General features: G+C 41.4%; 7 protein-coding genes across 7 annotated transcripts; 3 read left to right on the top strand and 4 right to left on the bottom strand.

Moving 5' to 3' along the window:
• Positions 1-105: 105 nt before the first annotated feature.
• LOC6539823 (protein new-glue 1) lies at positions 106-761 on the bottom strand. Its single transcript, XM_002086670.4, has one exon. The coding sequence runs from the start codon at positions 755-757 to the stop codon at positions 395-397; it is 363 nt and encodes a 120-aa protein (XP_002086706.2). The 5' UTR covers positions 758-761; the 3' UTR covers positions 106-394.
• A 1,433-nt stretch (positions 762-2,194) lies between these two features.
• Positions 2,195-2,730, bottom strand: LOC120321500 (protein new-glue 1-like). The gene has a single exon (XM_039374103.2). It carries the CDS (start codon positions 2,724-2,726, stop codon positions 2,364-2,366), a length of 363 nt encoding a protein of 120 aa, XP_039230037.1. The 5' UTR covers positions 2,727-2,730; the 3' UTR covers positions 2,195-2,363.
• A 2,164-nt stretch (positions 2,731-4,894) lies between these two features.
• On the bottom strand, positions 4,895-5,356 carry LOC6535169 (protein new-glue 1). Its single transcript, XM_002095795.4, has one exon. It carries the CDS (start codon positions 5,331-5,333, stop codon positions 4,995-4,997), a length of 339 nt encoding a protein of 112 aa, XP_002095831.2. The 5' UTR covers positions 5,334-5,356; the 3' UTR covers positions 4,895-4,994.
• Positions 5,357-10,196: 4,840 nt separating this feature from the next.
• Positions 10,197-10,645, top strand: LOC6535172 (protein new-glue 1). The gene has a single exon (XM_002095798.4). It carries the CDS (start codon positions 10,221-10,223, stop codon positions 10,560-10,562), a length of 342 nt encoding a protein of 113 aa, XP_002095834.2. The 5' UTR covers positions 10,197-10,220; the 3' UTR covers positions 10,563-10,645.
• A 1,302-nt stretch (positions 10,646-11,947) lies between these two features.
• Positions 11,948-12,396, top strand: LOC6535171 (protein new-glue 3). The gene has a single exon (XM_002095797.4). The coding sequence runs from the start codon at positions 11,970-11,972 to the stop codon at positions 12,315-12,317; it is 348 nt and encodes a 115-aa protein (XP_002095833.1). The 5' UTR covers positions 11,948-11,969; the 3' UTR covers positions 12,318-12,396.
• A 4,511-nt stretch (positions 12,397-16,907) lies between these two features.
• LOC6535168 lies at positions 16,908-17,941 on the bottom strand. The gene is made up of 3 exons (XM_002095794.3): positions 17,735-17,941; positions 17,358-17,672; positions 16,908-17,250 (listed from the first exon to the last, which is right to left on the bottom strand). The coding sequence occupies exons 1-3, from the start codon at positions 17,798-17,800 to the stop codon at positions 17,035-17,037; spliced, it is 597 nt and encodes a 198-aa protein (XP_002095830.1). The 5' UTR covers positions 17,801-17,941; the 3' UTR covers positions 16,908-17,034.
• A 149-nt stretch (positions 17,942-18,090) lies between these two features.
• LOC6535167 lies at positions 18,091-19,024 on the top strand. The gene is made up of 2 exons (XM_002095793.3): positions 18,091-18,178; positions 18,243-19,024. Exons 1-2 carry the CDS (start codon positions 18,101-18,103, stop codon positions 18,747-18,749), a joined length of 585 nt encoding a protein of 194 aa, XP_002095829.1. The 5' UTR covers positions 18,091-18,100; the 3' UTR covers positions 18,750-19,024.
• Positions 19,025-26,463: the final 7,439 nt, after the last annotated feature.

Below are 26,463 nucleotides of genomic sequence, written 5' to 3'. Positions count from 1 at the left end.
TTATGGGTTTTGTAAGTTTCTGTTTGCTAAAAAAATCTTTTTGTACCGTCTAATGCGCACAAGCAGCGCATAAACCCCATTTACCCATACACCATAAACCCACCATTTTTGAAATTTTCTTAGCTTTACTTTAATTTTATGTTCGTTTGAACGGGTATTTTCTCTCTTGCTTTTGGATTAGACCGTTTAGTTTCAAGAAACAATATAAAATATTTTTTAATCTTTAATAATATATTATATTTTATATATGTAACTGCAAAAATTGGAAAATTTTTAAGCTTTTTACATGTATTAGGACCAAAACTTGACATTGTACGATCAAAGTTCTAAAAGTAAAAAAGTGTTTTTACAATTTTATTTTTATTTTGCAAGAAACGTTTGGTGTCGGCCTGATCTATCCCTGAAGCTGATTGATCAGGCGGCGCTGCCTGGCAAGCAGCTGCTCCATCCTGCGCCTCCTCTTTTCCTGGCGCTGCCTCCGCTCCTGGCGACGACGGCGCTCACGAGCTAGGCGACGGCGACGAGCACGTCTGCGCCTCTTGGCCTCCGCCGAGGAAGAGGAGGCAGTGGTCGTGGTGGTGCTGGAGGAGTCAGTGGTGGTGGTGGTGGTGGCGGATGAAGCCGTGGTAGTTGTGGTTGTGGTCGCGTCTGTTGTTGTGGTTGTAGTTGTGGTACTACTGCCCTCCTGAGCCAGGAGCAGGCACAGGAGCACGCCTAGGACTAGAGCGAATAGGAACCGCATTGAAATGTGTACCATTAACAAAATCAAGCGTTCTTTTATATGCAATCTGGGGCAGACATGATTGTGGTACTACGTAATCAATAAATACCTTATTGGTGCTTGACAACTATAGCTGTTTGCACAGTTTTTTTTATTCTGACAATATATTCAGCATGACTGAGTGCTCTTAGGCTTGTAAGGTCAACAGAGTTGGGTAAAATTGTGGATAAATTTAATAATTTCAATACTGCATACATTGGTTGATACAATTTTTATACCCGTTACTCATAGATTGAAAGGGTATACTGATTCGTTAAAAAGTATGCAACAAGCAGAAGTATTTTCGATCTGGATCAATAACAGACATGTTCTGGCCATGTCCGTCCGTCTGGTGATCCGTCTGTCCGTCTGAATGAACGTCGAAATCGCAAGAACTATAAGAGCTAGGCAATTAATAATAAGCATGCAGATTTCAGATACATTAACGTAGCGCAAGTGTGTCATGTTGCCCATGTCGCCACGCCCACACAAACCGCCAAAAACTGCTGTTTTCAACAAGAGAGAACGCTATAGTCGAGTTCCCCGGCTATCTGATACCAGTTACTAAGCTAGTGAAAGTGCGAAGGACAAATTTCAGCACTAATAAAAAATGAAAAATATCAAAACATTTTTTTTTAATTTTTGTCGTGGCAGTTTTGGGCGTTCTGTGGGCGTTAGAGTGAACGTGGCAACATAAATCGACAAACTTGCACTGCGTCTATGTCTCTAGAATCTGTACGCTCAATCTCAATTTTCAAGCTTTTATAGTTCCTGAGATCTCGATGTTTACACGAAAAGACAGACGGACAGGGTCAGATCGACTCGGCTATTCATCCTGATCAAGAATACATATATGGTCGGAAGCGCTTCCTTCTGCCTGTTACACACTTTTCAACGAATCTAGTATAACCTTTTACTCTACGAGTAACGAGTAACTGGTCCCCGAATATCAGAGACCCGTTACTCAGCTAGTGGAAGTGCGAACAAATAATTTTTACATTTTTCTTGCAAAGGATGTGGATGTGTTTCCGATTCTTAATCAGAATCGAGCCGATCTGGCCCTGTCGGTCAGGTGAACAACGAGATCTCAGGAACTATAAAAGGTTAAAAGATTGAACATTCAGACTCTAGAGACATAGACGCAGCGGAAGTTTGTTAACCCATTTTGCCACGCCTACTATAATGCCCACAACCCGCCCAAAACTGCCACGCCCACACATTTGAAAATTATTTGTATATTTTTACAGTTTTGATATTTTTTCATATTTTATTAGTCTTGTAAATATCTATCGATTTGCCTAAAAACCGTTTTGCACGCCCACTCTAACGCCCACAAAAATTTCTTTCGTCCTTGCACTAGCTACATAACGGGTATCAGATAGTCGGGGAAATATACTATAGCGTTCCCTCTTGTTTTTAGTTAAGACTGTTCAATTTATAGCAACAAAATTTGAATTCTTTAATAATATATTATATTTTATATACATATGTATGTAACTGCAAACATTTGAAAATTAGTATGTGTAATCAAAGTTCTAAAAGTAAAAAAGAGTTTCAACAATTTAATTTTTCTTTTGCTAAAAACTTTTGGTGTCGGCCTGATCTATCCCTGAAGCTGATTGATCAGGCGGCGCTGCCTGGCAAGCAGCTGCTCCATCCTGCGCCTCCTCTTTTCCTGGCGCTGCCTCCGCTCCTGGCGACGACGGCGCTCACGAGCTAGGCGACGGCGACGAGCACGTCTGCGCCTCTTGGCCTCCGCCGAGGAAGAGGAGGCAGTGGTCGTGGTGGTGCTGGAGGAGTCAGTGGTGGTGGTGGTGGTGGCGGATGAAGCCGTGGTAGTTGTGGTTGTGGTCGCGTCTGTTGTTGTGGTTGTAGTTGTGGTACTACTGCCCTCCTGAGCCAGGAGCAGGCACAGGAGCACGCCTAGGACTAGAGCGAATAGGAACCGCATTGAAATGTGTACCATTAACAAAATCAAGCGTTCTTTTATATGCAATCTGGGGCAGACATGATTGTGGTACTACGTAATCAATAAATACCTTATTGGTGCTTGACAACTATAGCTGTTTGCACAGTTTTTTTATTTTGACCATATTTCCAGCATGACCCCGAATGCCCTTAAGTAGATTGAATCATTTCAGTACTGCATAAATTGGTTGCTAGAGTATACTTATTCGTTGAAATGTATTTAACAGGCAAAAAGAAGCGTTACCGACCATATAGTGTTTTTTTCAGGATCAATATCGGCGTCGATCCGGTCATGTCCGTATGAACGTCGCGATCTCAGATCTTAGAAAATTAAGATTCAGCATCCAGACTCTAGAGACATAGACGCAGCGCAAGTTTGTTGGTCCATGTTGCCACGCCCACTCTAACGCCCATTATTTGCTCCAACACAGCTACTCCCACACTTTTGAAAAATGATTTGATATTTTTATACCCGTTACTCGTAGAGTAAAAGGGTATACTAGATTCGTTGAAAAGTATGTAACAGGCAGAAGGAATCGTTTCCGACCATATAAAGTATATATATTCTTGATCAGAATCAGTAGCCGAGTCGATCTGGCCCTGTCCGTCCGTCTGTCTGTCCGTCTGTCCGTCTGTCTGTCTGTCCGTCCGTATGAACGTCGAGATCTCAGGAACTACAAAAGCTAGAAAGTTAAGATTAGGCATACAGACTCCAGAGACATAGACGCAGCGCAAGTTTGTCGATTCAGGTTGCCACGCCCACTCTAACGCCCACAAACCGCCCAAAACTGCCACGCCCACATTTTTGAAAAATGTTTTAATATTTTTTCATTTTTGTATTAGTCTTGTAAATTTTTATCGATTTGCCAAAAAACTTTTGGCCACGCCCACTCTAACGCCCACAAACCGCCAAAAACTGTCCTTCGCACTTACACTAGCTGAGTAAGGGGTATCAAATAGTCGGGGAACTCGACTATAGCGTTCTCTCTTGTTTTTTTTTTTAATTTTGTAATAGTCTTGTAAATTTCGATCGGTACACCAAAAATTTTTTTGTCGCGCCCACTATAACGCCCACAAACCGCCACAACTGGAATCTTTTTTATTATACCGTAACTCGTTGTACGGGTTGTATCAGGATTCGTTGTAAAGTATGTAACAAGCAGAAGGGAGCGTTTCCAACCATATAAAGTATATATTCTTAATGAGGATCAATAGCCGAGTCGATCTGGCCATGCCTGTCTGTCCGTCCGTCTGTCTGTCCGTATGAACTATAAAAGCTAGAAAGAGATTAAGCATGCAGACTCCAGAAACATACACGCAGCGCAAGTTTTTTGACCCATGTTGCCATGTTCTGATATTTTTTAATTTTTGTATTAAATGTCTATCTATCTATCTATCTATCTAAATGTTTATCTATAAGCAAAAAAACTTTTTGCCACGCCCACCCTAACGCCCAGATATTCGGGAAACTCGACTATAGCGTTCTCTCTTGTTTAATTATTAGTCGTGTTAACTTTTAACGATTTGCCAAACAACTTTTTGCCGCACCCACTATAACACCCAGAAACCGTCCAAAACTAACACGCCAAACACTTTAAAATATTTTTTTTTTCATTTTGGTAATTCATTTTATCATCCTTTCGTTTGACGGATCTACATGAGTCTCCAATAAGGTCAGAAATGAAATAAGGGCAGAAGAGTTTCCGCCCCCATAGAGTACATATATTCTGGATAAATAGCCGAATCATTTTAACTATGGCCATTCGTCCGTCAGTCTTCATTTCTGTATCTCGGGAACTATTTAATAAGATTATAGGATTAAGCATGCAGATTGTGGTGATGCATGTACAATTGAAGTTTGGCCTCTATGACTTCAAAGGCTACAAACCACTGAACTGTCGCAGATACATTTTGTTTTAATATTCCACAAAATTAACATTCTAAGGGCATTGCGCAACGAAAAATTAAAAGATAAAAAACTTAGATAAAACTTTCGCCTGGCTGCTGTACGTAGTCTATACTTTTTAGTCAATTTGATCCCGAGAACGCGGTTTACAAGCGGACCCACGGACAGACGGAAAAAATAATTATTTTCAAGGAAATATTCTCATCTATTAACAACTTTGTACCCCGCTACTTGGCCTCTAAGATAAAATATTTTAAAAATTTAAAGAAAACATTTTGTACGTTTTAATTTACATCGATTTTAGCGATTTTGAACAGCTTATTAGCAACGAACCACCTTTCAAAAAATTTTAACATTTTTTTATCCGCGCAACTGCCGGCGCCTATTCTTCAGTTGCTGGCGCAACCTTTGAGTTCTGCGCTGCCTCCTGCGCTCCCTGCGCTGGCGCTGACGGGCCAGACGGCGGCGACGGGCACGCCTGCGCCTCCTGGCCTCCGCAGAGGAAGAGGACGAGGAGGAGGCAGTGGTCGTGGTGGTGGTGGTAGCGTCAGTGGTGGTGGTGGTGGTGTCGGATGAAGCCGTGGTAGTTGTGGTTGTGGTCGCATCTGTAGTTGTAGTTGTGGTTGTGGTACTGCTGCCCTCCTGGATAAGCAGGAGGCATCCTAGGACGGAAAGAACAAATACGATCGAGAAACGCATGCTGAGTGTATCTAAGGTGCTTATAGTGAGCGCTTTTATAGCTACCTATCTGTGCAGTACATGAGTTTGTTGTTATTTGGTTCTTACACTTGACATTCATATATGTTTGCTCAGCTTTTTCATTTAAATTCTTTTGTTTTTTTCGCAGTCAAATATTTTTCTATAATATTCTTACAAGAATTGGTATTGTACAGGAGAAATATCCCCAAATTAAAATTCTGAAGAAAGATTACCGTTAAAAATTGTGTTTTGTAATTTCCATGACGTATGTACATACGAACTTTGAAAAAAAAAACATAATCAATCATATATTGTACATAAGTTTATTTGGTTTAAAAAATAAAACAATTATTACTTCTAAAACAAATGCTGCTTTACTTAAAAAAAATGTTTATTGAATTTAATATATTTCTCCCTTCGAAATCGGCTATGTACTGACAAATTTTGTGGTAAATTGCTTACATTGATTGAATTGACAAAAAAGAGGCATTTAGTTCAAAATTGCAGATATAGAGCTGACACTTATTGTATCTAAGAAAAGCACCACTGTAAAAATTTAAAAACAAGAGAGAACGCTATAGTCGAGTTCCCCGACTATCTGATACCCGTTACTCAGATAGTGGAAGTCCGAAGGAGGTCTTAAACACTGACAGTTTTCGAAGGTTTGTGGGCGTTAGAGTGGGCGTGGCAACATGAATCGACAAACTTGCGCTGCGTCTATGTCTCTGGAGTCTGTATGCCTAATCTTAACTTTCTAGCTTTTGTAGTTCCTGAGATCTCGACAGACGGACAGACAGACGGACGGACAGGGCCAGATCGACTCGGTTACTGATTCTGATCAAGAATATATATACTTTATATGGTCGGAAACGCTTCCTTCTGCCTGTTACATACTTTTCAACGAATCAAGTATACCCTTTTACTCTACGAGTAACGGGTATAAAAACTAGTAACGTAGCTTAAAATAAACATAATAATAATGTATGTATACGCTAACGAGAAAAAGTGTGGAAGTGACAGTTGACGATAGAAATTGGCAAAACAAAAAATAAACCGGAAAAAATCAAAACATTTTTCAAAAGAGTGGGCGTGACAGTATTGAACGGCATGTGGGCGTTAGAGTGGGCTTGGCAACATGAACCGATAAACTTGCGCTGCGTTTATGTCTCTGGAGTCTGCATACTGAATCTCAACTAGCTTTTTCAATTCCTAAGATCGAGGCGTTCATACGGACAGATGGACGGACAGACGGACATGGCCGATTAAGAATATATATGCTTTATATGGTCAGAAACGCTTCTTTCTGCCCGTTACGTACTTCTCAACGAATTTAGTATATTCTTTTACAAAACGTGTAACGGCTATAAAAATGCATTTTTAAGTTCATCCATTCGTGTAACTATAGTGGTGTCCCCGACGTGATCGAGCTTAAAGCAGTATTTTTGCTAAATTAAAATCTTGCAAAATACACAACATCATATAACATACATACATAAGTACTTAGGTGACGCTACCAGCACTACAGCCCGGCAAACCTCGCTACAACTTGCGACTTCTTGTTCCTAAAAAGCTAGTCTTCGAGAGCATGTCATCCGAAATCATGCCCGATAAACAGCAAAAACTGATAGACAGGAAATGCTTTTGATGAGGCGTCATTATAAAAGTTGGCAGCGACTAAGTTTCTTCTAAAAAAATAGGCGATACGGAGACCACACTTTTGAAAAAGTTTTTGATATTTTTTCATATTTTTGTTAGTCTTGTAAATATTTGTTTCAATTTGCCAAAAACCTTTTTGCCAAATGGATGTGTTATATTATCAGTGTCGGGTGCGGATAAGTGGCATATTGACTGCAGGTTGATCGGTTAATTCGTTTCCTTTTATTTCCAGAAAAGCACATTATTTTATTTTTAGGAGCATGTTGTGTTACTAGTGATCTAGTTCTGTTAAGCTAATAGCTGGTGTTATTTGAGTTTTGGATTGAGTCTACTGCTGATAGAGTGTCGGAACAGATAATGAATTTGCCTTTCCCGTTCTTAATAAGTTCGATTCGAATGAATATGGGGGCAGTATGCCGCATTTCAAAATGCTTGTTTCCGTTGGGATGACAATTGTTATTGTAGAGATAATTTTTGAACCATCAGTGAAAATAACCACATACTTTCGGTTTTAGATTATTTTTTGTGAGATCTGTCAGTTTTTGATATGATGCTGGAGATGTTTCTGTATTTTTATGGGTTCGGGGTGATGTGCCTATTAAATCTGGGATGAACCAGGATGGTCTGTATTTATTAAGTTTTTTGTTTGTAGGTCAGATTAAGCTCTAGGCTAAATTTGACAATCTGGTCTATTGTTGGCAGTTGTTTTTTTTTATATATTTTAAGCTTGACAATCCTGTAAATTGGTGTTTTTTGAAAAAATAAGGTTTTGAGGTAGTTTGGGTGTTTTAAGACCTTGTTTCATTTAAACGGAGGGAATATTTGCTTCATAGAGTGAGTTATTTATTAAAGCGGGGTTGAACGGTGTTTTTAATTTGTTCAAAATGCTTTTGGGAGTTTAGAAACAGACCATACTCTACTTTGGCTATGACCGTTGCCTACATCGCCTCCTAGCGCAGACTCAATCTGTCTATCATGGTAAGGCAGTACCGAAAATATTGATGGAGTGCTATGAAACTACGTAGAGATGAACGTGGTTAAATCTGTCGTTGGAAACTGTGATCTTCTCTGGAGTTATATTGAAGGCAGGTCCTGCACTACTCAATGGTGGTGTTCTTCATTTCTGGCACGTAGCCTGGTAAATACATCCGCGACTACATTATCAGATCTCTTTGACATGCATGATTTTGGTCGTAAGATACAAAATATATACAAGGTGACAAAGTTACCGTGGTTGCACTGTGCTGGGTAGTTCAAGTCCGTCGGTCGATTCCATGCAGCAGTCTCAGGCTGGCTGCGGCGTTCGGTGTGCAACTTTTGTAACGGTTTATGTGCAGAATTTGTTTTTGCTTTCTTCTGAAGATTTGTTTTGATTTTTATTCGTTTTTTGAGAAGAAGACTTTGGTTGATCCGATCACTTGCGTTGCGATGAGAAAACCACTTCTAATCTCCGCGGAGATGTTTCGTCCAAAAGGATTAGACAGTTGCTATTATGTTTTCATCCGGACCAATGCTGTTAAAACGCCATTGGAGCCACCCTACTCTGGCCCGTTTGAAGTCGTACACCGGAACAATGGGGGTATTCACTTTAAAATGCTATGTTCTCCGACTATCTGATACTCAACTAGTGGAAGTGCGAAGATGAAATTTCAGCACTGACAGTTTTTTGCGAATCGAGAGAAATATATAAGATTAACAACATTTGAAATAATATCAAAACATTTTTCAAAAGTGTGGTCGTGCGGTATAGGGCGGTTTGAGTATGCGTGGAAACAGTTTTTGGCTAATCGATTAAAATTTACAATATTAAAAATTTTTACTAAAAAGATACTACAACGGCTAAATATTCTGCCTATACTTCTAGAAATATTTATTTTCGCATTTTTTTGTTTAATAGGTTTTCTTTCATTCAGTTCCCTTAATATACAAATAAAACTTAAGCGAGTGGTTCATGGTTTTAATTAGCTTTTTGACTATAGTTTATATTTAATAATTGACTTTAAATGTATCATCCATTATTTAATAAAGTGTTCCTCGTGTTTTACCTTTCGGTGCGATATTCAGGCCTTAAATTATTCAAAAATATCTAAAAGTAAAGATATAAATTCAAAATGTTATTAAAAAATCTATACCGAGTTTGTTTAGTTTTCATACATTTTCTTAGTGTATAGTTTTAACTTAAATTGTTTATATTTTTTTTTTTCACTTTTTATTTTTGTTAGACGTTGCTGCTTTACCCGCTGAAGGTGCTTTTCGAGATTTCTGTGATACGATTGTATCACTAGCGCTAGTGCTCAATCGACAAGTTTGAAAGGAATCCGTATGGAAATCTTCTGATGCAAAATGTTGGTGGACATCTTTATACATTTAACATCTTTCGTAAACCGTATTATAGACTCTAAGATAGTTAGTGCTTTAGAGTTAAACAAAGTGTTAGGTGGGCTTAACACTAAGACACAGCACAATCATCAATTTAAAAAGTAGATAACATATGTTCATGCCTTAAATTAGTTTTGCGCCAACAGAATGCTCCAACAGACTTTAAAAACAAATACCATTTCAATAATCCCACCTGTGGTAATCTAAACTGTGGCTGTAAATTCAAGCAGTTTATTTTTTACGATGTTTACGTTTAAGCAGCGGAATATCCCACAGCAACCCAGCTGCAAATTACTTAAAATGCCATTCTTTGGCTTGGACTAGCAAAAATCTGCTGCAAGTCCCCTCGGCTCGGATATTCGCCTATCCCCTGCGCTGTATTTGCTGACGTCTTCTGCGCTGCTGTAGGCGGCGGCGTCTTTGGCGTCTTTGTGTCAGAAGACGCGGTAGTGGAGGTGTCCGAAGTACTATTGCTAGTGCTAGTACCAGTACCAATACCCTGCTGGGCGAGCAGAAGGCAGCCGAGAAGAGCCAAGAGCAAGAGCAACACCAAGAACGAATGTGAATCGTATTCTAAGCAATTTTTATTTCTGATTTGGGATGAACTGTACCCGGAAACTTGGTTGAGCAACTATTATGTTTATTACATATATTATGTGTATTAGGTCTCAATAGTAAGGTTTAAACTATATGGCATATTTTTTCAATCTGATTAAACATTACCAACATTTACCATAGCTAAAGCTAACAAACCAGCAGGCCTGTTAGTTTACACGCATCTGGTTAACTACCATTATCCAAATTTTATATAAAAACATGCGTAGTTGGTTCCATGCGTCAGAGACATTCAATATGCGCTTCTCGATTGTATTTGTTCTTTCCGTCCTAGGATGCTTCCTGCTTATCCAGGAGGGCAGCAGTACCACAACCACAACTACAACTACAGACGCGACCACAACCACAACTACCACGGCTTCATCCGACACCACCACCACCACCACTGATGCTACCACCACGACCACTGACTCCTCCTCGTCCTCTTCCTCTGCGGAGGCCAGGAGGCGCAGGCGTGCCCGTCGCCGCCGTCTGGCCCGTCAGCGCCAGCGCAGGGAGCGCAGGAGGCAGCGCAGGACTCAAAGGTTGCGCCAGCAACTGGAGAATAGGCGCAGGCAGATCAAACAGTTGCGCGGATAAAAAAATTCTACATTTATTTGAAAGCTCGTTCGTTTGTTAATATGCTGTTCAAAATCGCTTAAATCAATGTAAATTAAAACGTACAAAATGTTTTCTTTAAATTTTTAAAATATTTTATCTTAGAGGCCAAGTAGCGAGGTATAAAGTTGTTAATAGATGAGAATATTTCCTTGAAAATAATGATTTGTTCCGTCTGTCCGTGGGCCCGCTTGTAAGCCGCGATCTCGGGATCAAAATTGACAAAAGTATTGACTGAGTGACAGCAACGAACAACGAATAACAGTACATAACAGGCAAAATGAAGCGTTTCCGATTATGTATATATGTATATCACTTTATTACTAGCCGAGTCATTTTCCATCCGTCTGTCCGTATAAAGGCCTCGAGAAACTATAAATAAAATATAAATAAATAGTAAGTCTTCAGCATGCAGATTCCAAAAACATAAATGCCACGCAGAATTTTTTTAAGTTTTACCACGCTAACTCTAACGCACTACTAGCTGAGCAACTCAACTTGTAATTGAGGGAACTCGACTCGTTCTCCCTTTTTTTTCCCAAAGTTTAAGACTATTATGGTAAACGGCAAAATGGCTAATCGATCTTTTTAAAGGGCAAATTAAAAAAAACTATTTTTGAAAATTACTTTTTAAACACTTAATATACAACTCCAAAGAGAATTCTACAGTTTATTTCCTCGACTGTAAGATACCCGTAACTCAGCTGGGTAGAACAAAAGAAAAAATTAAAAGAATTTCAACACTTATCTATAGATCTCTACATTAGAATGGGCGTGGCAACGTGGGTCAACAAAATTGCGCTGCGTCTATGTCTCTAGAATCTACATGCTGAATCTTTCTAACCCTTATAATTCCTGAGATCTCGATGTTCATACGGACGGAAAAACAGACGGACATAGCCAGATCGACTCGACTATTGATCCTGATCAAAAATATATACTTTATATGGTCGGAAACGCTTTACTTTCTTTGGCCTGAAAAGTATGTTTCGACGAATGTGGTATACCCTTTTAATCTACAAGTAACGGGTATAAAAATGTATTCGTGACGATTCAGACATACAGACCGATGAACTGATGGGCATGGTTAGATCGATTCGGCTATCTATCTAGAAAATATTTATTATAGGAGTGGAAACTCTGTCCAAATAATGCATGCAGTATTGGAATTATTTAAACTACCAATTATGACATTTTTACCCAGCCCTGTTAAGCTTAAGAGCCCAAGGGCATTCGAGGTCATGATGAAAATATGGTCATAATAGAAAAACTGTGCAAACAGCTATAGTTGTCAAGCAGCAATAAGGTATTACTACAAGGTACTACAATCATGTCTGCCCCAGATTGCGTATAAAAGAACGCTTGATTTTGTAAATTGTACACATTTCAATGCGGTTCCTATTCGCTCTAGTCCTCGGCGTGCTCCTGTGCCTGCTCCTGGCTCAGGAGGGCAGTAGTACCACAACTACAACCACAACTACAGACGCGACCACAACCACAACTACCACGGCTTCATCCGCAACCACCACCACCACCACTGACTCCTCCAGCACCACCACGACCACTGCCTCCTCTTCCTCGGCGGAGGCCAAGAGGCGCAGACGTGCTCGCCGCCGTCGCCTGGCTCGTGAGCGCCGTCGTCGCCAGGAGCGGAGGCAGCGCCAGGAAAAGAGGAGGCGCAGGATGGAGCAGATACTTGCGAGGCAGCGCCGCCTGATCAATCAGCTTCAGGGATAAGTGCGGTTTTGTGCACTTAAGATAGAATCCTCGGGACTCTTCCTTCGAAAAAATATAAGCCCTGCACTAACTAATCAGATTATTATATTGAACTTGTTTTTTTGAGGTATTTTCGAGAAAGAATTTCTTCTGCTATTTAGAGCATTTAAGACATTGTCGCAGGCATACCCAAGCACATCTACATATTCTATTCGACAAGTGGGGAATCCGCGCATTTCCAAGGCGGCAGAAATTTGGCCCTATCCCTGGAGTTTATTATGCCAGAGATTGTGCGCTAAAAAATGCTTTCTTGTAGACAAGCCCAGCAGTCAGCCAGCCTGGAATCAAATCAAATAAAATATTCATTTTGATCTTTGAACTGTACATAAATGTGCTGCTGTTCACGAATGGATGGAGCGACCCAAGCCGCAGATACTTAAATCTATTGGATGTGAATAAAAATTGAGCTGAATGTGTGCAAATATAAAGTGTGCGGTTTGGCGACGGCACGTCATCATAATCTTCGTCGGTTCATAAAGCCAAAGATACCAGAAAATGAAAAGGGGAAGTAATTCTTTTTGCCCTTTTTGCGGGTAGAATGAAGGAAGATGGCCCTTGCAAATCTGCTTGTGAGCAGTTCAGGATGGGGGTTCAGGATTGGGGTTAAGTTCGGTTAACAATATTTCAATCCACATTTACTTCCTTGTGTCCATTAATTGCCCAGATCCGTCGCATACAGCTTTTTATATGTTAATAGAACTTGAAAAAGGCAATCTCCAGCCTAAAGAAATTTCTTATCGGATTTGCTCTTCACAAAATTGCATTACAGTTAACTTTGTCCGCAGACTGGGCAGCAACTGAGGGAAACGAAAATAACCAAAATGCCGCCAGCCAAAAGCTAAAGTACGTTAGGCTGGCCCAGCTCGTATTGTTGTCATTTTCCAGATTGACTGCATTTTGCCTTCAATGCCGATTCCAAGCACAAAAGGGAATGTAATATGTTCTTTTTATCAGAGTATTTCCTTCAGACTCTAACTCCTTCTTGAAAATTGTTTAGCATGAGAAATCTTAAGGCTCAGGAACACTTGCATTGGATTTTACGCGGTGTTAAGCGAACATTTTTGGAACACTGGGAGCTTATTTTTTACCGAATTGTGGTTTTAGGTGAGTAAATCAAATAATCTGGATTTGTACTGCAGAGAACATTGAAACTTAGAAGAAACACGCTTCCACCGCAACAGGACATAGGCATTGTAAAATATTTAAATGCGATAGAAATTGTTTGGAGTAAGCTCTGGAAACAGGAGATTTATTGCCCCGAAAAAGAAAAAACTTTCCGCCCAAGGGTACCCAAACTGCCCTTGGCATTATCAACGAATTCAATAAACCTACAACAGAGCAACAGTTCCATGTTGTGGACATTGGAAAAAGGAATTGAATGCCTAATAACATGGGGATCTGTGATTTATACCAGGCTAGTGTGAAATGCTAAGGCATGTCCTCAGCTGCTAGCTATGTGATTGTTTTCCGTTCCTTTAGCAACAACTTAATGCGCAACAAAAAGCTGCAATGATAAACAGTAACAAAGAGCAAAGCCAAAAAAATATATATATTCACCAGCTGGGAAAGGGAAGTGTTTTGGTTAGCTTAGTTTCCTTTTTTGTTTGTTAAACTAGAGACTCGAGGCTCTGAAATTGTTTAGCATGTCCTTTACTATTCAAACAATTTGCATATCCTTTTAGGGCAGCGAGTATATCTAAGAAATCAGCAACAACCATAGCAGAAGGCAAAGAAATCCACAGCAGGCATACCAACACGACAGTCAACTGAAATCCAATGTCAGCTCAAGAACTCCGGTTGGGAACAGATGGACTTCTTGTAACACAAAGCGAGGTTTCAATACTCTGAGTTTCTTATATATTTTGGCCCTCTTAAAAAATACGGCAACTAGGGTGGAGGATATCTTCCGAATTAATACTTGTAAAAATATTCCTACCAAGTATTACTCACACGCTCTTATACGTACCCAGTTTCAATATTAAAAAACGATAAATGTTTTTTATTTTGGCTAATGGTGGGATTTCTTGTACTGATGTTACTTTAAGGGCTAGCATCAACATGTTTTTACCTTTGCGGTACTTCTTCTAGCAAATGAAAATCTATTTGGAATCGGACACCGATAAAGATGACGATACTATACAGAATATGTACACAAATTGTACCCAATGCAGTGGTTGTGTTACTCTGTGAACTCATATTCCTATCTGGGAATAGAGTATTATTTAACACGTTTGAGGCGAGCCTGGAAAGCACAGCTCAAATGATATAGGGAAGTAATATCTAAATTGTAGGGTGTGGGCAGCAGACGAGTGTATTCGAGTGTAAAGTGAGTGCAGGCGGTTCCTTGGTGCCATTCCTCGTACTTCGACATCGGCCCTCCTCTTGACCAGTTGCCAGCCATAATATTTATGCGCAGACGTTGCTCCATAAGCTGCTCAAGGATTTATTAGCCAAATGGGAAGATTTGACTGGCTGGCTGGAGTGCTTCTCAGCTGGGCTGTTGGCCTCAGTGGCATATGTGCTGCTCTGACGTTCACTGAGAGAAAAGTTGGCCAAATCGGCTTTTGGATTACCACGCAACAAAGTTGAACAAATTATTGTTTAACAGTGCAGGAACCTCAAATTGGAGGTAGGGCAATTCGTATTGTTTGGTCTGAGTTGCAGCTAACCCATTGATGAATGTATAAAAAACGTTAGCATTGAATGGCATTTTTTCAAGATTTACTGGGCTGTAATCAGATTAGGGGGAACCCTTTGGGTTCCTTAAAGCGGAGGAAAGAGGCACAGCTGGACGACTTGGACAATGAATTTCCTTACACCGGGCTGCTCCTTGGGTTCTAGGGCGTTATGTCGCTTTGTGTGCCTGTCTAATGGAGCTTAAAGCGGAGGAAATGGCCGCTGGCTTGACCCCTGAACTTTTTCTTGGCTTGGATAAAGTTTTACGGGTTTAACAAAGTGAAAACAAATGCATTGTGTGGATTGGACATCGAGCATGGTCCAGAGTCGGGAACTTAACACAAAGGCATTTACCTTTAACACCTCTTTTTGGTGGCTTCTGGTCGGGTAATTGATAAAAGTTGTTTGGGGCAGATTTTTTCCAGAGATTTATATTTCTATTCCGAACCTATTATACCCGGTAATTGAAATTTTATTAGGAATCATCGAGTCAGATAACGAGGCAGTGGCGCCGAGAACATTTTAGCATTCCTCATTGTTGCTGTCGTTTTATTGCTTCCTCAATAACAGCAACACTGCATCAATATGCCAATCAACAAATAACCAAATAGGCAAATCCAAAGCTCGGGAAACTCAAACTCGCATAAATCATACCAAGTGGCACCTTCATTAGGGCAAAAATCGCTGGAAGCGGTTTAAAATTCGCAAACTGTCACTGTCCGATCACAAAAGGCATGGCACAAGTCACAAACATTTCGTTGCGACTATATTGAATAATAATTTGATGTTGTGGGCCTCTTGTTTCTCTCGAATCCGTACCATTTTAATTCAATTTGGAAATGCTTTAAAAACACGAAATCGACGACTGTCGAAATTCGAGAGCAGCACGTGAAAAATATAAAACAAGAGAGAACGCTAAAGTCGAGTTCCCCGACTATCTGATACCCATTACTCAGCTAGTGAAAACGCGAAGGAGAAATTTCCACACTGATAGTTGTTGGCCGTTGCAAAAAGAGATTTCGAAAATAGAAAAAAATTTACAAGACTAACAAAAATGTGTAAGCATATGAAATCATTTTTAAAGTGTTGGCGTTGGTGACCGTTAGTGTTTTTTGGAATAATAATAATAAAGGAATGAAAAAATATTATAAAAAGTTTTGGAAAAGTGTGAACGTCGCTGTTTGTTTGTGGTGCTTTGGTGATTTGTGTGCTGGATCTCAACTTTCTAGCTTTTACAGTTCCTGAGACCTCGGCGTTTATATGGACAGACAGACAGACGGACATGGCCAGATTTACTCGGCTATTGATCCTGATTAAGAATATATATACTTTATATGGTCGGAAACGCTTCCTTCTGCCTGTTACACACTTTTCAACGAATCTAGTATATCCCTTCACTCCACGAGTAACGGGAATAATTAATTGACATTGATGGTTGTACGGAAAACTGACAATTGGTCCAATTATATGCGCTTCACAAGCATTTTTTAAGCTGCTTTTTAATATTTAAAAAACTTTAAATAAATATTAATAAATAATAAATTCAATAAAATAATTACAATGTAATTTTGGAAGAGCATACAAAAAGCTGATTAAGAATAAAGATACTTAGTATAACTTTAATATCATTTTTCGAAGTACGTTAAAATGCAATCTGGCAATTTGTTTACTAAATCTTTGTGTAAAACTCGGGTATCAAATAAATCTTTGCACTTTATTTATTTGGAAAGACTATGTTTTTACCTGGACGTTGGAAAATTCTTTATCTTCTTTATCTTTGTCAAACTTACCAATCCAGCTTTTGTACTAGTACCGAAAGCCGATGGTCATTTGCATTAGATTAAAAAGGCACCAGCTCCACCGAACTCCATGATATTATTTTCATTAGTTTGCTCTTTCTGCGACAGCTTTATTTGCTGCTTTCTGGGTAACACCAAGTGACACTGAATAACATTAAGTAAATACCATTGGGACACGCGCAGGAACTAACCTAGCGCAGCTTCTAGGCGATCTTGGGCAGCATTGCGAAGATGCCGGGCTTCAGATTATTGACGTCCTGGACGACGAAATCCCCACCGAAGTGGTCGTTCATTATTAGCGTGCGTTTCTTGCTGGCGTCCACGTGCATGGCTTGCCAGACGATCTCAAACTCCAGCTCGGGCAGCATGGCGGTGGTTGGGTCCTCTGGCCACCAGAACTTGTTGATGAAGTAGGAGCCCTGTAATTTTCGTTTTAAATGAATGTGGTGCCAATGGTATCGGCCCTAGAAAGTGACCGAGAGTGGGGGAGGGTCAGCTGGAACCCCGAGAAGAGTGCATCACTCACCTTGGCGATTGGGCAGTTATCAACTATGTTGCCGAACTCGCGGATGAATCCGTGCACAAAGCGGCCCACCGGCGATTTGTTGGCGAAGCCTAGTATGCGGCAGACGTTCAGGGTGGTGTTTAGGTTGGTGGTGTAGTATGGGTCCTGCTTGTTGGTGATGCGCACCTCAAGGTGGATATCTACGTCGTGCAGCTCCTGGTGCACCTCCATGGTGAAGTTCAGATGGGGGTCGCTGTTGTCGTAGACCACCTTGTGGCTGACGAACTTCTCTTCGCTCCAGATCTTGATGTCCTTGAACTTGGGTCTCATCATTTTCTGGAATAAAGGACAGCTGAGGGATTAGTCCAGTGGCAAAGCGCTACTCTGCGCACTCTCACCTCAGCCTGGGAGCCATGCCACATGGCCATCAGGACGGGAACCAGCACCGCGGTGTACAGCAACATTGTGGACCAACTGCAATAAACTAACTTCACTGTCTGGTTTGGTCAAGCGACGCACTATTTATATGAAAATGAGCTGGCCGATTTTGAGTTCGATCCTATCGAAAATTGACAACGTTTCGAAACAGCTGAATGCTTTTCCAAAGTCCACCCACTTAGTTGATTTAATTCACCACGACCACGTCGATGGGCCTAATGTTCGGAGCGCTTTGTGGCTCAGTGGGGCCTAACTAATTTTAATTGCATTCATATAAAAACTGACTAATTGAATAAGAGCCAGTCTCAGTGGATAGTTGGAGCAAAATGCGCAAGAAGTTCATCCAAAGCTGCTGTGCCGCGGCCTTGATTCTGGTAGTGCTCATGCCCTTGGCTGGAGCGTGGGTGAGTTGGGGAGAAACTTTCTTGGACCGCATTGAACAGAGGTCTGATTAATTGCCGTCGCCAGCGCTCTTTCAAGGTCATCCTCACGAACATTGACTTCGAGGCCAACGACAAAATCGTGGATGTCAAGGTAGATCTGCAAAACGATTCGGGCGAGTCAAATCTGAGCATAGACATAAAGACGCACCAGGACATAGAGGACGTTCAGCTGATGGTAGACTTTGGTCTGGAGACGGACAAGGGCAACTTCTCCACCTTGATAAACCGTACCCTCAATTTCTGCAAGCTGATTAAGCAGCGCAATTCGGACCCGCTGGTTCGCGCAATCTACGAGGACCTGCTCAAGCACGGCACCCTGTTTAAGGAGTGCCCTATCCGGAGCGGCACCTACAGCCTAAACAACTACAAGGTGGACGAGGAGATGCTGCCCAGCTTCCTGCCGGAGGCCAAGTTCCGCTTCGCCATGATGGTTTCGACGCTTAAGGGCGGCATGATCGTACGGTCGACCATCTACGGCCGCATCGACAAATCTAAGGGATTCGACAACCTAAAGCGCTTCAGTCTCGGCTAAGATATACACCTACATGATCCTCATGGAATCTCATGGCTGGAGGAGATCCAATAAAGCCTCGATGCGCGTACCACACTGCCTTGTTTTAGTACTTAAACTGCCTTTTGTCGCCCCATTGACGTCGTCATTGTCGCCTAGTCTTGTCCTCCCATCTAACAGCCCCCAGCAATCGTCCTTAGCCGCTTGTCACGTGTTTGCCTGCTCGACTGCGAAATTCGCATGTTTACCCGACGGTGACAAGCTGTCTGCAGGCAGCCACTGGCAGCGCAATTGATGACGACGATAATGGCGTCTGAGGGGCTGCTGATGAGCAACAGACGACAATGATTTAGGGTGTGTGTGGAGCGCAGAGGAGCTCCATGCAAATGCATATTCCGTCGAGCTGATTGGGCTGATACCAGTAGGGGCGATAGTCGTAGCTATATTGTTCCTACAGAGATAGAAATGCAGGGCTACATCTTCCAACAGAAATCTGGAGCGATCTGTTTGCCCAAGAATCGTTCAAGTCTTGAATGTTACTGCCGTGCATTTATTGGCATGATAAAATCATAAAAGTTTTATGAATAACCAGATAAAATCGACACGTGATAATTACAGAAATCTATAAGACATCACTAAATCTTTCAATTACGTTTGTAAAGTGGGTTTCTTTAATTGCTGTATAAATAGGGTATGCAACTAAATGCCACGGGACTTTAGCCTTTAAACATTATGTGAAATTAAATATTGAAATAAAAGTCAGTCTTGAATCATGAGTTTTGTTCTTTAACCAGGCATTTTCTCCTCAGTGCACAGCCGCATGGTTGGCCCTTGTTAAACTATCTCGAATTACCCAAACAGGCCACGTAATAAGGCGTACGACATCAGGGGAAGGAACTTTCCCACAAGTTTGAGCGCGATAATAAAAACTTGCGAATATTTAACATTTTTCGCGAAGCACAGTCCTAGAAGGGGCATCTTCTGGCATCCCGCATTCCGCGCCCTCTCCATATCACTTCACATTGAATCTTTAATTAAGGATGCACTGCACATCGCTCGCGACGAGAGTCGTTGACAGCAGCTAAAGTTGCGTTGAGGCCCGTGAGTCACTCGATAAGAGGGAAATAAGCAAAAATTTCTACCCACATCATATATCTAAGCGAGCTCGCATCGCGCTATAAATCTTCAGTAGGAAAGTGCAATAACTTAGAAGAGAGCGGCTCCTTTGAGCTTCCCGTTCAGTACATAATTTCGGGGCGCAAGCTTAATTGCGCGACCAGTACACGTCAGAGCGTTACTTTGAATAATAGATACGTTCGGCACTAGGTCCAAACACTCGCAGGTTTGTATGGAGCTTCGTTGGGCCGTTCGCCTTAGTTTAGGGTCCATAGCAGCTAACAGATTTGGCGAGTTCCTTTCGCCGTCGAAATCTTTCATATTCCACTTTCCAGCCCACTTCCCATTTGGTGTCCTTCCGTCAACGGATGACTGCAAATGAAATGTATGCAATTTTCGATTCGCTCGAATTGTCCAAATTAAATTTGTATATAAAAATGAATTTTTTGCCGTCCAGCTCCGGTTAGTTGCTTATTTTTTGCATTTGCTGTGGCTGGTCTTGTATACGCATTTCAATTATCGACATTTGAGTGACTTTTATTGAATTTATTTGGTTCGCTTCACCTTCGACGCTTGCCCACCGAATGAATTAAAAGCGAGTTCGCGCTTTTTCGGCTTTAAGGTTATCAATTATTATTGTCACATTGTCGCAGATTGATTCGGGTTCTCAGATTGGGGCTTCCAGAGCAAGAGGTGGAATTTTTGGTAAGCCCAAATCTCAAATTCACTTCAGGTGCCAAAACAAAAAACCCGATTCTATTGCCTTTGTCGGTTGAAATCCGTTTCCAAATTGCATTTAAATAGAGTTCTTTTGGAATAATCGGTGCATACATTGTGCAAGAAAATAAATTCAGTTGAAAGAACGCGAATTGGGGACGGTAAAGTTGGGTTAGATATGCTTATAGATTGCGAAAATTTCCCAGGCGCAATTATGGATTCTTGGCTATTATGACAGACACTACCCAGTTATGATGAGGTGGGTTCAATGACCTGCTGATAGTCTTGATTTACAGCGGAGTCTTCTATCTCTTTCGTGCCGTGCAGCGACGCCTTCTACATCTTAATAGGGTTTCCCCAAGACCTCAACCCCGAAATCGAGTGAATTCGGTCTCTGTTCTGTGGGTTAGCACGGTTCGTTCGGATTTACTGGTCAGCGATCAGCAATCGAAATCACAAAATTTGCACCGCACACAAATGGAATGCTAATGACGCCCTCGGGTGGTAATCACTGGCGGCAAAAAGAAAGGGGAAAGAGTGTTAAACTATATTTGAAGTCTCTTTGGGTCTATGAATTGGATATTTGTATATTCAGAGACCTATGACGAAAATTATGCCCGTCCTGAGTTCAATGGCCTGGCGGAAGTTTCTCGTCCCACAAGAGCTTAAGTGAATTGAAATTTAAAGTTTTCGCAAATGCCGCGGGCCGAAGATTGTTCAACTATGAAAATCCACTCATAAAATTATGTTAATTGCGAGGAACCGGGGGAAAAGGATACTTATTAAATCAGGGCGAGCCGAGGGACTTTTGATGGGAACAGAATAAAGGATGAGGCATAAGTAGCATAACTGACAGACAATCGACAAACAAACAGATTGCCAAAAATAACAGGCGACGACAGTGGGTAACAGTTTCCCAAGCGAATCTTATAAAATCCTCCGCTTCTTTGCGATTCTTTGGGCTAGTGAGTTTTGAGGAGATTGAGGCAGTGAAAAACCTTAGACGTTGCTCAATATTTGCACTCCGAGGCATTTGCCAGCTGAGAGTTAATTTCCACAGTTCTGACGAGCTCAGACATCATGAAGGGCTCAGCAAACAAAGGCTCAGCGAATTTCGTAATCAGTTTTTGCCAAAGTTCTTAATGCATTTAAAATAAAGTGATATCTCTGGGCTTACAAACTCAGCTGGAAGTCCCAGCGGTGAATCCCTCGAGGCCCGAGACTCCTCGGTCCACACTTAAAATGCGCATAAAAACTGACTGAAATCGAAAGAATTTATTTGGTCTCGCACGCAAATTTTATGCTTCTTAGTGCCGCCGGCCATGGCGATGGGAATGGCGTGGACTAACTTATTGCAATTGCTACAAATTTTTACATAAATTTACGCCATGACAACGCTTCTTATGACTCCTCTTCCGCGTCCTAGTTCGCATCCCTCTTACATCGTGGAATTATTCAAGGGCCGTTAGCAGTTTCACTATTTTTTTGAGTTTTTTAGCTTTCAGTTTGAGTAATTCTTTGCCAGGTGGAAATTCACTTTCAATTGTTTGGAGATCTGCCGTTGGCATCCTGGAGGTTTACATATTGCTCATTTCAGCATTTCGCCGAGGAGCGTTGGGCGTGGCAGGGGTTGGGTTCATCTTCTTATTGCCGCTGCCTGTTGAAGTGTAAACATTTTCGCAGAAGGTGTAAATAAAATCTTGTAAGGCGAGCAACTGCCGCCGGCATCCTTGGGCGTCTCCTGCTATCCTTAGCGGAAGTATGCTAAGCTGCTACCGCTCCTTGATTGCTTGTTCCGTTTGCGATTGGGAAGGACTGAGTGTCAACAAATTTTCGCAAATAAGCTAAACCCTCGAAATTGTGATGGGGCTGGTGGGGCTCTCTTTATCGCCCAGTTCATTCGAATTCGCTGCGATCCAATTGACAATGACCAGCAATTGGCCTAATGGCCTGGTCATCGATTCGCCAAATAGTTCTTTATTTATTCCAGATTAGCATTAAAGCAGTGGAGCTCGTTAAACGCGCTCCAAAATAGTCGGCGTTCTATTTTCCACTTAGGCGCATATGCAAAATTAATGCCAACAACTCAATAACTTTCTATAAACGACCAACATGACTGCACAGTGGTGCTTATTGATCAACAGAAAAAAGGACCAACTGGTCTTATAATACATTTTTATTTAAGCTTGAGTATTATAAAGAAGTCTTAAAAAATTACCGTCAAAAGCTTAAGATTATTCAAAAGAATGGGCCTTTCGCCCCTCTAATTATAATCCACAAATGATGCCATATGCTATATACATATATCGTCAGCGAATCCTTATCATGGCACTTCCATATCGCACAACCAATTGTCCCCCGCTCCCTTTATCCCATTACACTTCACCAGGGATGACGCAGAGGCTGCGCACTGAGGGTGGGGAGAGGTCCTGTGCGGTGTCTATTTAATTACAATTGTCGCTGTCGCCGCAATCCGTGTCCTGTGCAACGGCAACTGCAATTAACGCACTCTGCCTTTGGGAGCTAGCTGCTGGTCGCAGGATGCAGGATGTTGCTGGCTGGGAGCGCAGTATCAGAGCTGACCGTGTCTGGGCTATTCCACGGCTTTATCTCCCCTAAAGGTGGGGCTGGGGACGGTGGGCTGGGCGATTATTTTACGCTCAATTATTGTTAAATATTTCACAAAATGCGCATATTTATTTTAACATGGCAAATTGGCCCGGTTGGAGCCGGTGTCATGTCCCTGTTTCGGTTTGCCGGCCGAGTGTCCTAATGAGATTGCAATTATTTGGCCATAAATTCGTATTATTCCGGCTTTAAAGTTCATGCACTCCTGTGTGGCACATTTTTATGGCGTTGTTGTTTGGCATGTTGCATGCTGCCGGAGAATTAACCCTGCTGAAATGACAGCATTTAATTTGAAATTATATATTAATTAATTTGCCCATTGCAGTCGGCGTTATAATTAAATGTTTAATTTATGGCTTCTAATGGGGCCGTTAGTCAAGGGAATGTCTACATGACATCGGAAAGTTAAGGAAGACGACTGGTATTTATTGTATGTCTTGTAGACTTATTGTTATTCCAGTTACTCGTAAAATAAAAGTGTATACTAGATTCGTTGAAAAGCATGTAACAGGTAAAAGGAAGCGTCTCCTTCTTGTCGATCTTGGACGTCTCCGTCTGTCCGCTTGAACGCCTCGATCTCAGGAACTATTAAAGCTAAGAAAGTTGAGATGCAGGATGCAGATTCCAGTGGCATAGGCGGAGCGCTTTGTTTTCAAATGTTGCACCGCTCACTCTTTCACACACTTACTCACACCACAAACTGTCATGCCAACTCTTTTAAAACCTTTTTATACCCGTTACTCGTAGAGTAAAAGGGTATACTAGATTCGTTGAAAAGTATGTAACAGGCAGAAGGAAGCGTTTCCGACCATATAAAGTATATATATTCTTGATCAGGATCAGTAGCCGAGTCGATTTGGCCATGTCCGTCTGTCCGTCCGTCTGCCCGTCAGTCTGTCCGTCTGCCCGTCTGTCTGTCCGTCCGTATGTACGTCGAGATCTCAGGAACAACAAAAGCTAGAAAGTTGAGATTAAGCATACAGACTCCAGGGACATAGACAAAAGTTTGTCGATTCATGTTGCCACGCCCACTCTACCGCCCACAAACCGCCTAAAACTGCCACGCCCACACCTTTTAAATATGTTTTGATATTTTTTCATTTTTGTATTGGTCTTTCTATCGATTTGCCAAAAAACTTTTTGCCACGCCCACTCTAACGCCCACAAACCGCCCAAAGCTGCTACGCCCACACTTTTGAAAAATGTTTTGAAATTTTTTCACTTTTGTATTAGTCTTGTAATTTTCGATCGATTTGCCAAAAAACTTTTTGCCACGCCCACTCTAACGCCCACAAACCGCCAAAAACTGTCAGTGTTTGCACTTCCACTAGCTGAGTAACGGGTATCAGATAGTCGGGAAAGTCGACTATAACGTTCTTTCTTGTTTTATTTTATTATTGTTATGGGTATCTTATAGTCATTGAACTCGACTATAGCGTTTTCTTGTGTCTGTCACAGATTTGTTTTTTTATGGAATTACATTTTACTTGAAGACGTCTTCTTTTGTTATATTAGTTAGGACGGCAAAACGGAAAAAAAATCAAAATGTTCTAATCATTCCAGGCAACCAAGAGAAGAGCAGAAGCTAAAAGGTTTCCAAAACGGTATGTGACATAAAGTTGTTTAGCCAATCAATAGAAATCTACAAGACTAATACAAAAATACAAAAAATATCACGGACAGACAGACATGGCCAGATCGACTCAACTTTTGATACTGATCTATCATATATACATTTTAACGAATAAAGTATACCCTTTTACTCTACGAATAACGGGTATATAAATATTTTAAGTACCATAGGGCCACCAGACATTTGTAAAATACCAAATGTTATAAAAACAACGTTTGTTTTTGAAACTACGTCGTATGTATGAAACTTTAATTTATTTAAGCACATACTTTTAAGATGGTCACTGCAAATTCAAAATCGATTTAGAAACAATTTTCAAAGTCTCTACTTCACGAACCTATGATGTAGATAAATATGTAAAGCTAAAATATTACTTTGCAATAACTTATAAATATCAAAAGAATGCAAGCAAATTTGCAGAAAATACTCGAATGCTTAATTGGGCAACAAGTTCCCGAATGTGAGCGTAGCGTTCTTTAATTGCCCTGCTTAAAAGCACTTGGAATGAACAAAGTAAAGGCACAAGTAGACTAGTATTTTTGATACTTTTTGTGTGTACCCTTTAAGCACTTGCCACATACTTTTAGGCCGAATAAAGAGATCGCGGATAAAGTAGCGCCGAAAAGAGGATGAGGCCGAAATACACAGCAAATATTGAACAACATTGGCTGGGAATAAAGAAATACTTTCGGCGACGGCGACTGTTTCCACACTTTGGGTCCATATACCCCTTTTCGGAATAATTTTCCTTCCGTGTTTGTCTTCTGGGTTTCCCTGCCCGCCTTTGTCAGATGGTGGTCCTTTTGGGTGAGGGACCGTTGTCCCTCCACTCTTTGGGGGCTCAGATCGTTCTGTCGTTTGTTTACCTTGTGTGCAAACTGCATTTTGGTCTGCTTTCGGACCAGGGCCCACGGAATTTATTGCAATCACGCACGGGATTTGTCGCTTTGGTTTTGGCTCGTCTTGCAGTTTGAAAAAAAAATTAAAGCTCTGTGGTCGGAAAGGGGCGACAGAAACCGCAGAATTGTGCAACTAAAATGCCGAAATGCATTGCGCATTAAATTTGAACTAATTGTTTGACATTTGTAATGGCTACCGCTGCGCCAAACGATTTAATTGCGGCTGCAGCATCAGCAGTTGCAGAAAATTATTGGCAGGCTACAAACACATTGGCCAGGAAAAAAAGCAGCGGCAGGCACAAAAAATGTAAATTAATTTGGGCCTGGGACTGTTTTTGCGGCAATTAATTTGAACACGCGGCCTCTGTTTCTGGTTCTGGTTCCGGTTTTGACTTGCCATATGTGCGGTTACCCTCAGCTGGAATACTCACCTCCTGCCGCCGGTTTACGGCTTTATTTGCCGAGTGAACTGTGTAATACAGGTTTTGTGTACTTTTTACCCAGTCGAGTCGATCCCGGCCATCGTTTGCCGACTGTCTGCGCAGTGACGGCTATCCTGATATATTTTCCAGGACACGGCCGTACAATGTCTGATTAAGGTGCCGCCATTAGTTTTTCACTCTAACCTACCAGACGACGGTTCCAGGACTAAGGCAACAGTTGACCGACACTAATGCTTTTGAGAGCAGGCAGGAAACCATTTCACCAGCAATTCATGTGTGCTGCTCTTATAAGGGGTCGC

The sequence above is a fragment of the Drosophila yakuba genome, chromosome 3L, assembly GCF_016746365.2.
Source record: "Drosophila yakuba strain Tai18E2 chromosome 3L, Prin_Dyak_Tai18E2_2.1, whole genome shotgun sequence".
NCBI classification, from domain to species: domain Eukaryota; kingdom Metazoa; phylum Arthropoda; class Insecta; order Diptera; family Drosophilidae; genus Drosophila; species Drosophila yakuba.
The sequence above is the reverse complement of the archived record's forward strand: the minus strand, read 5'-3'. Positions and strand labels throughout refer to the sequence as shown.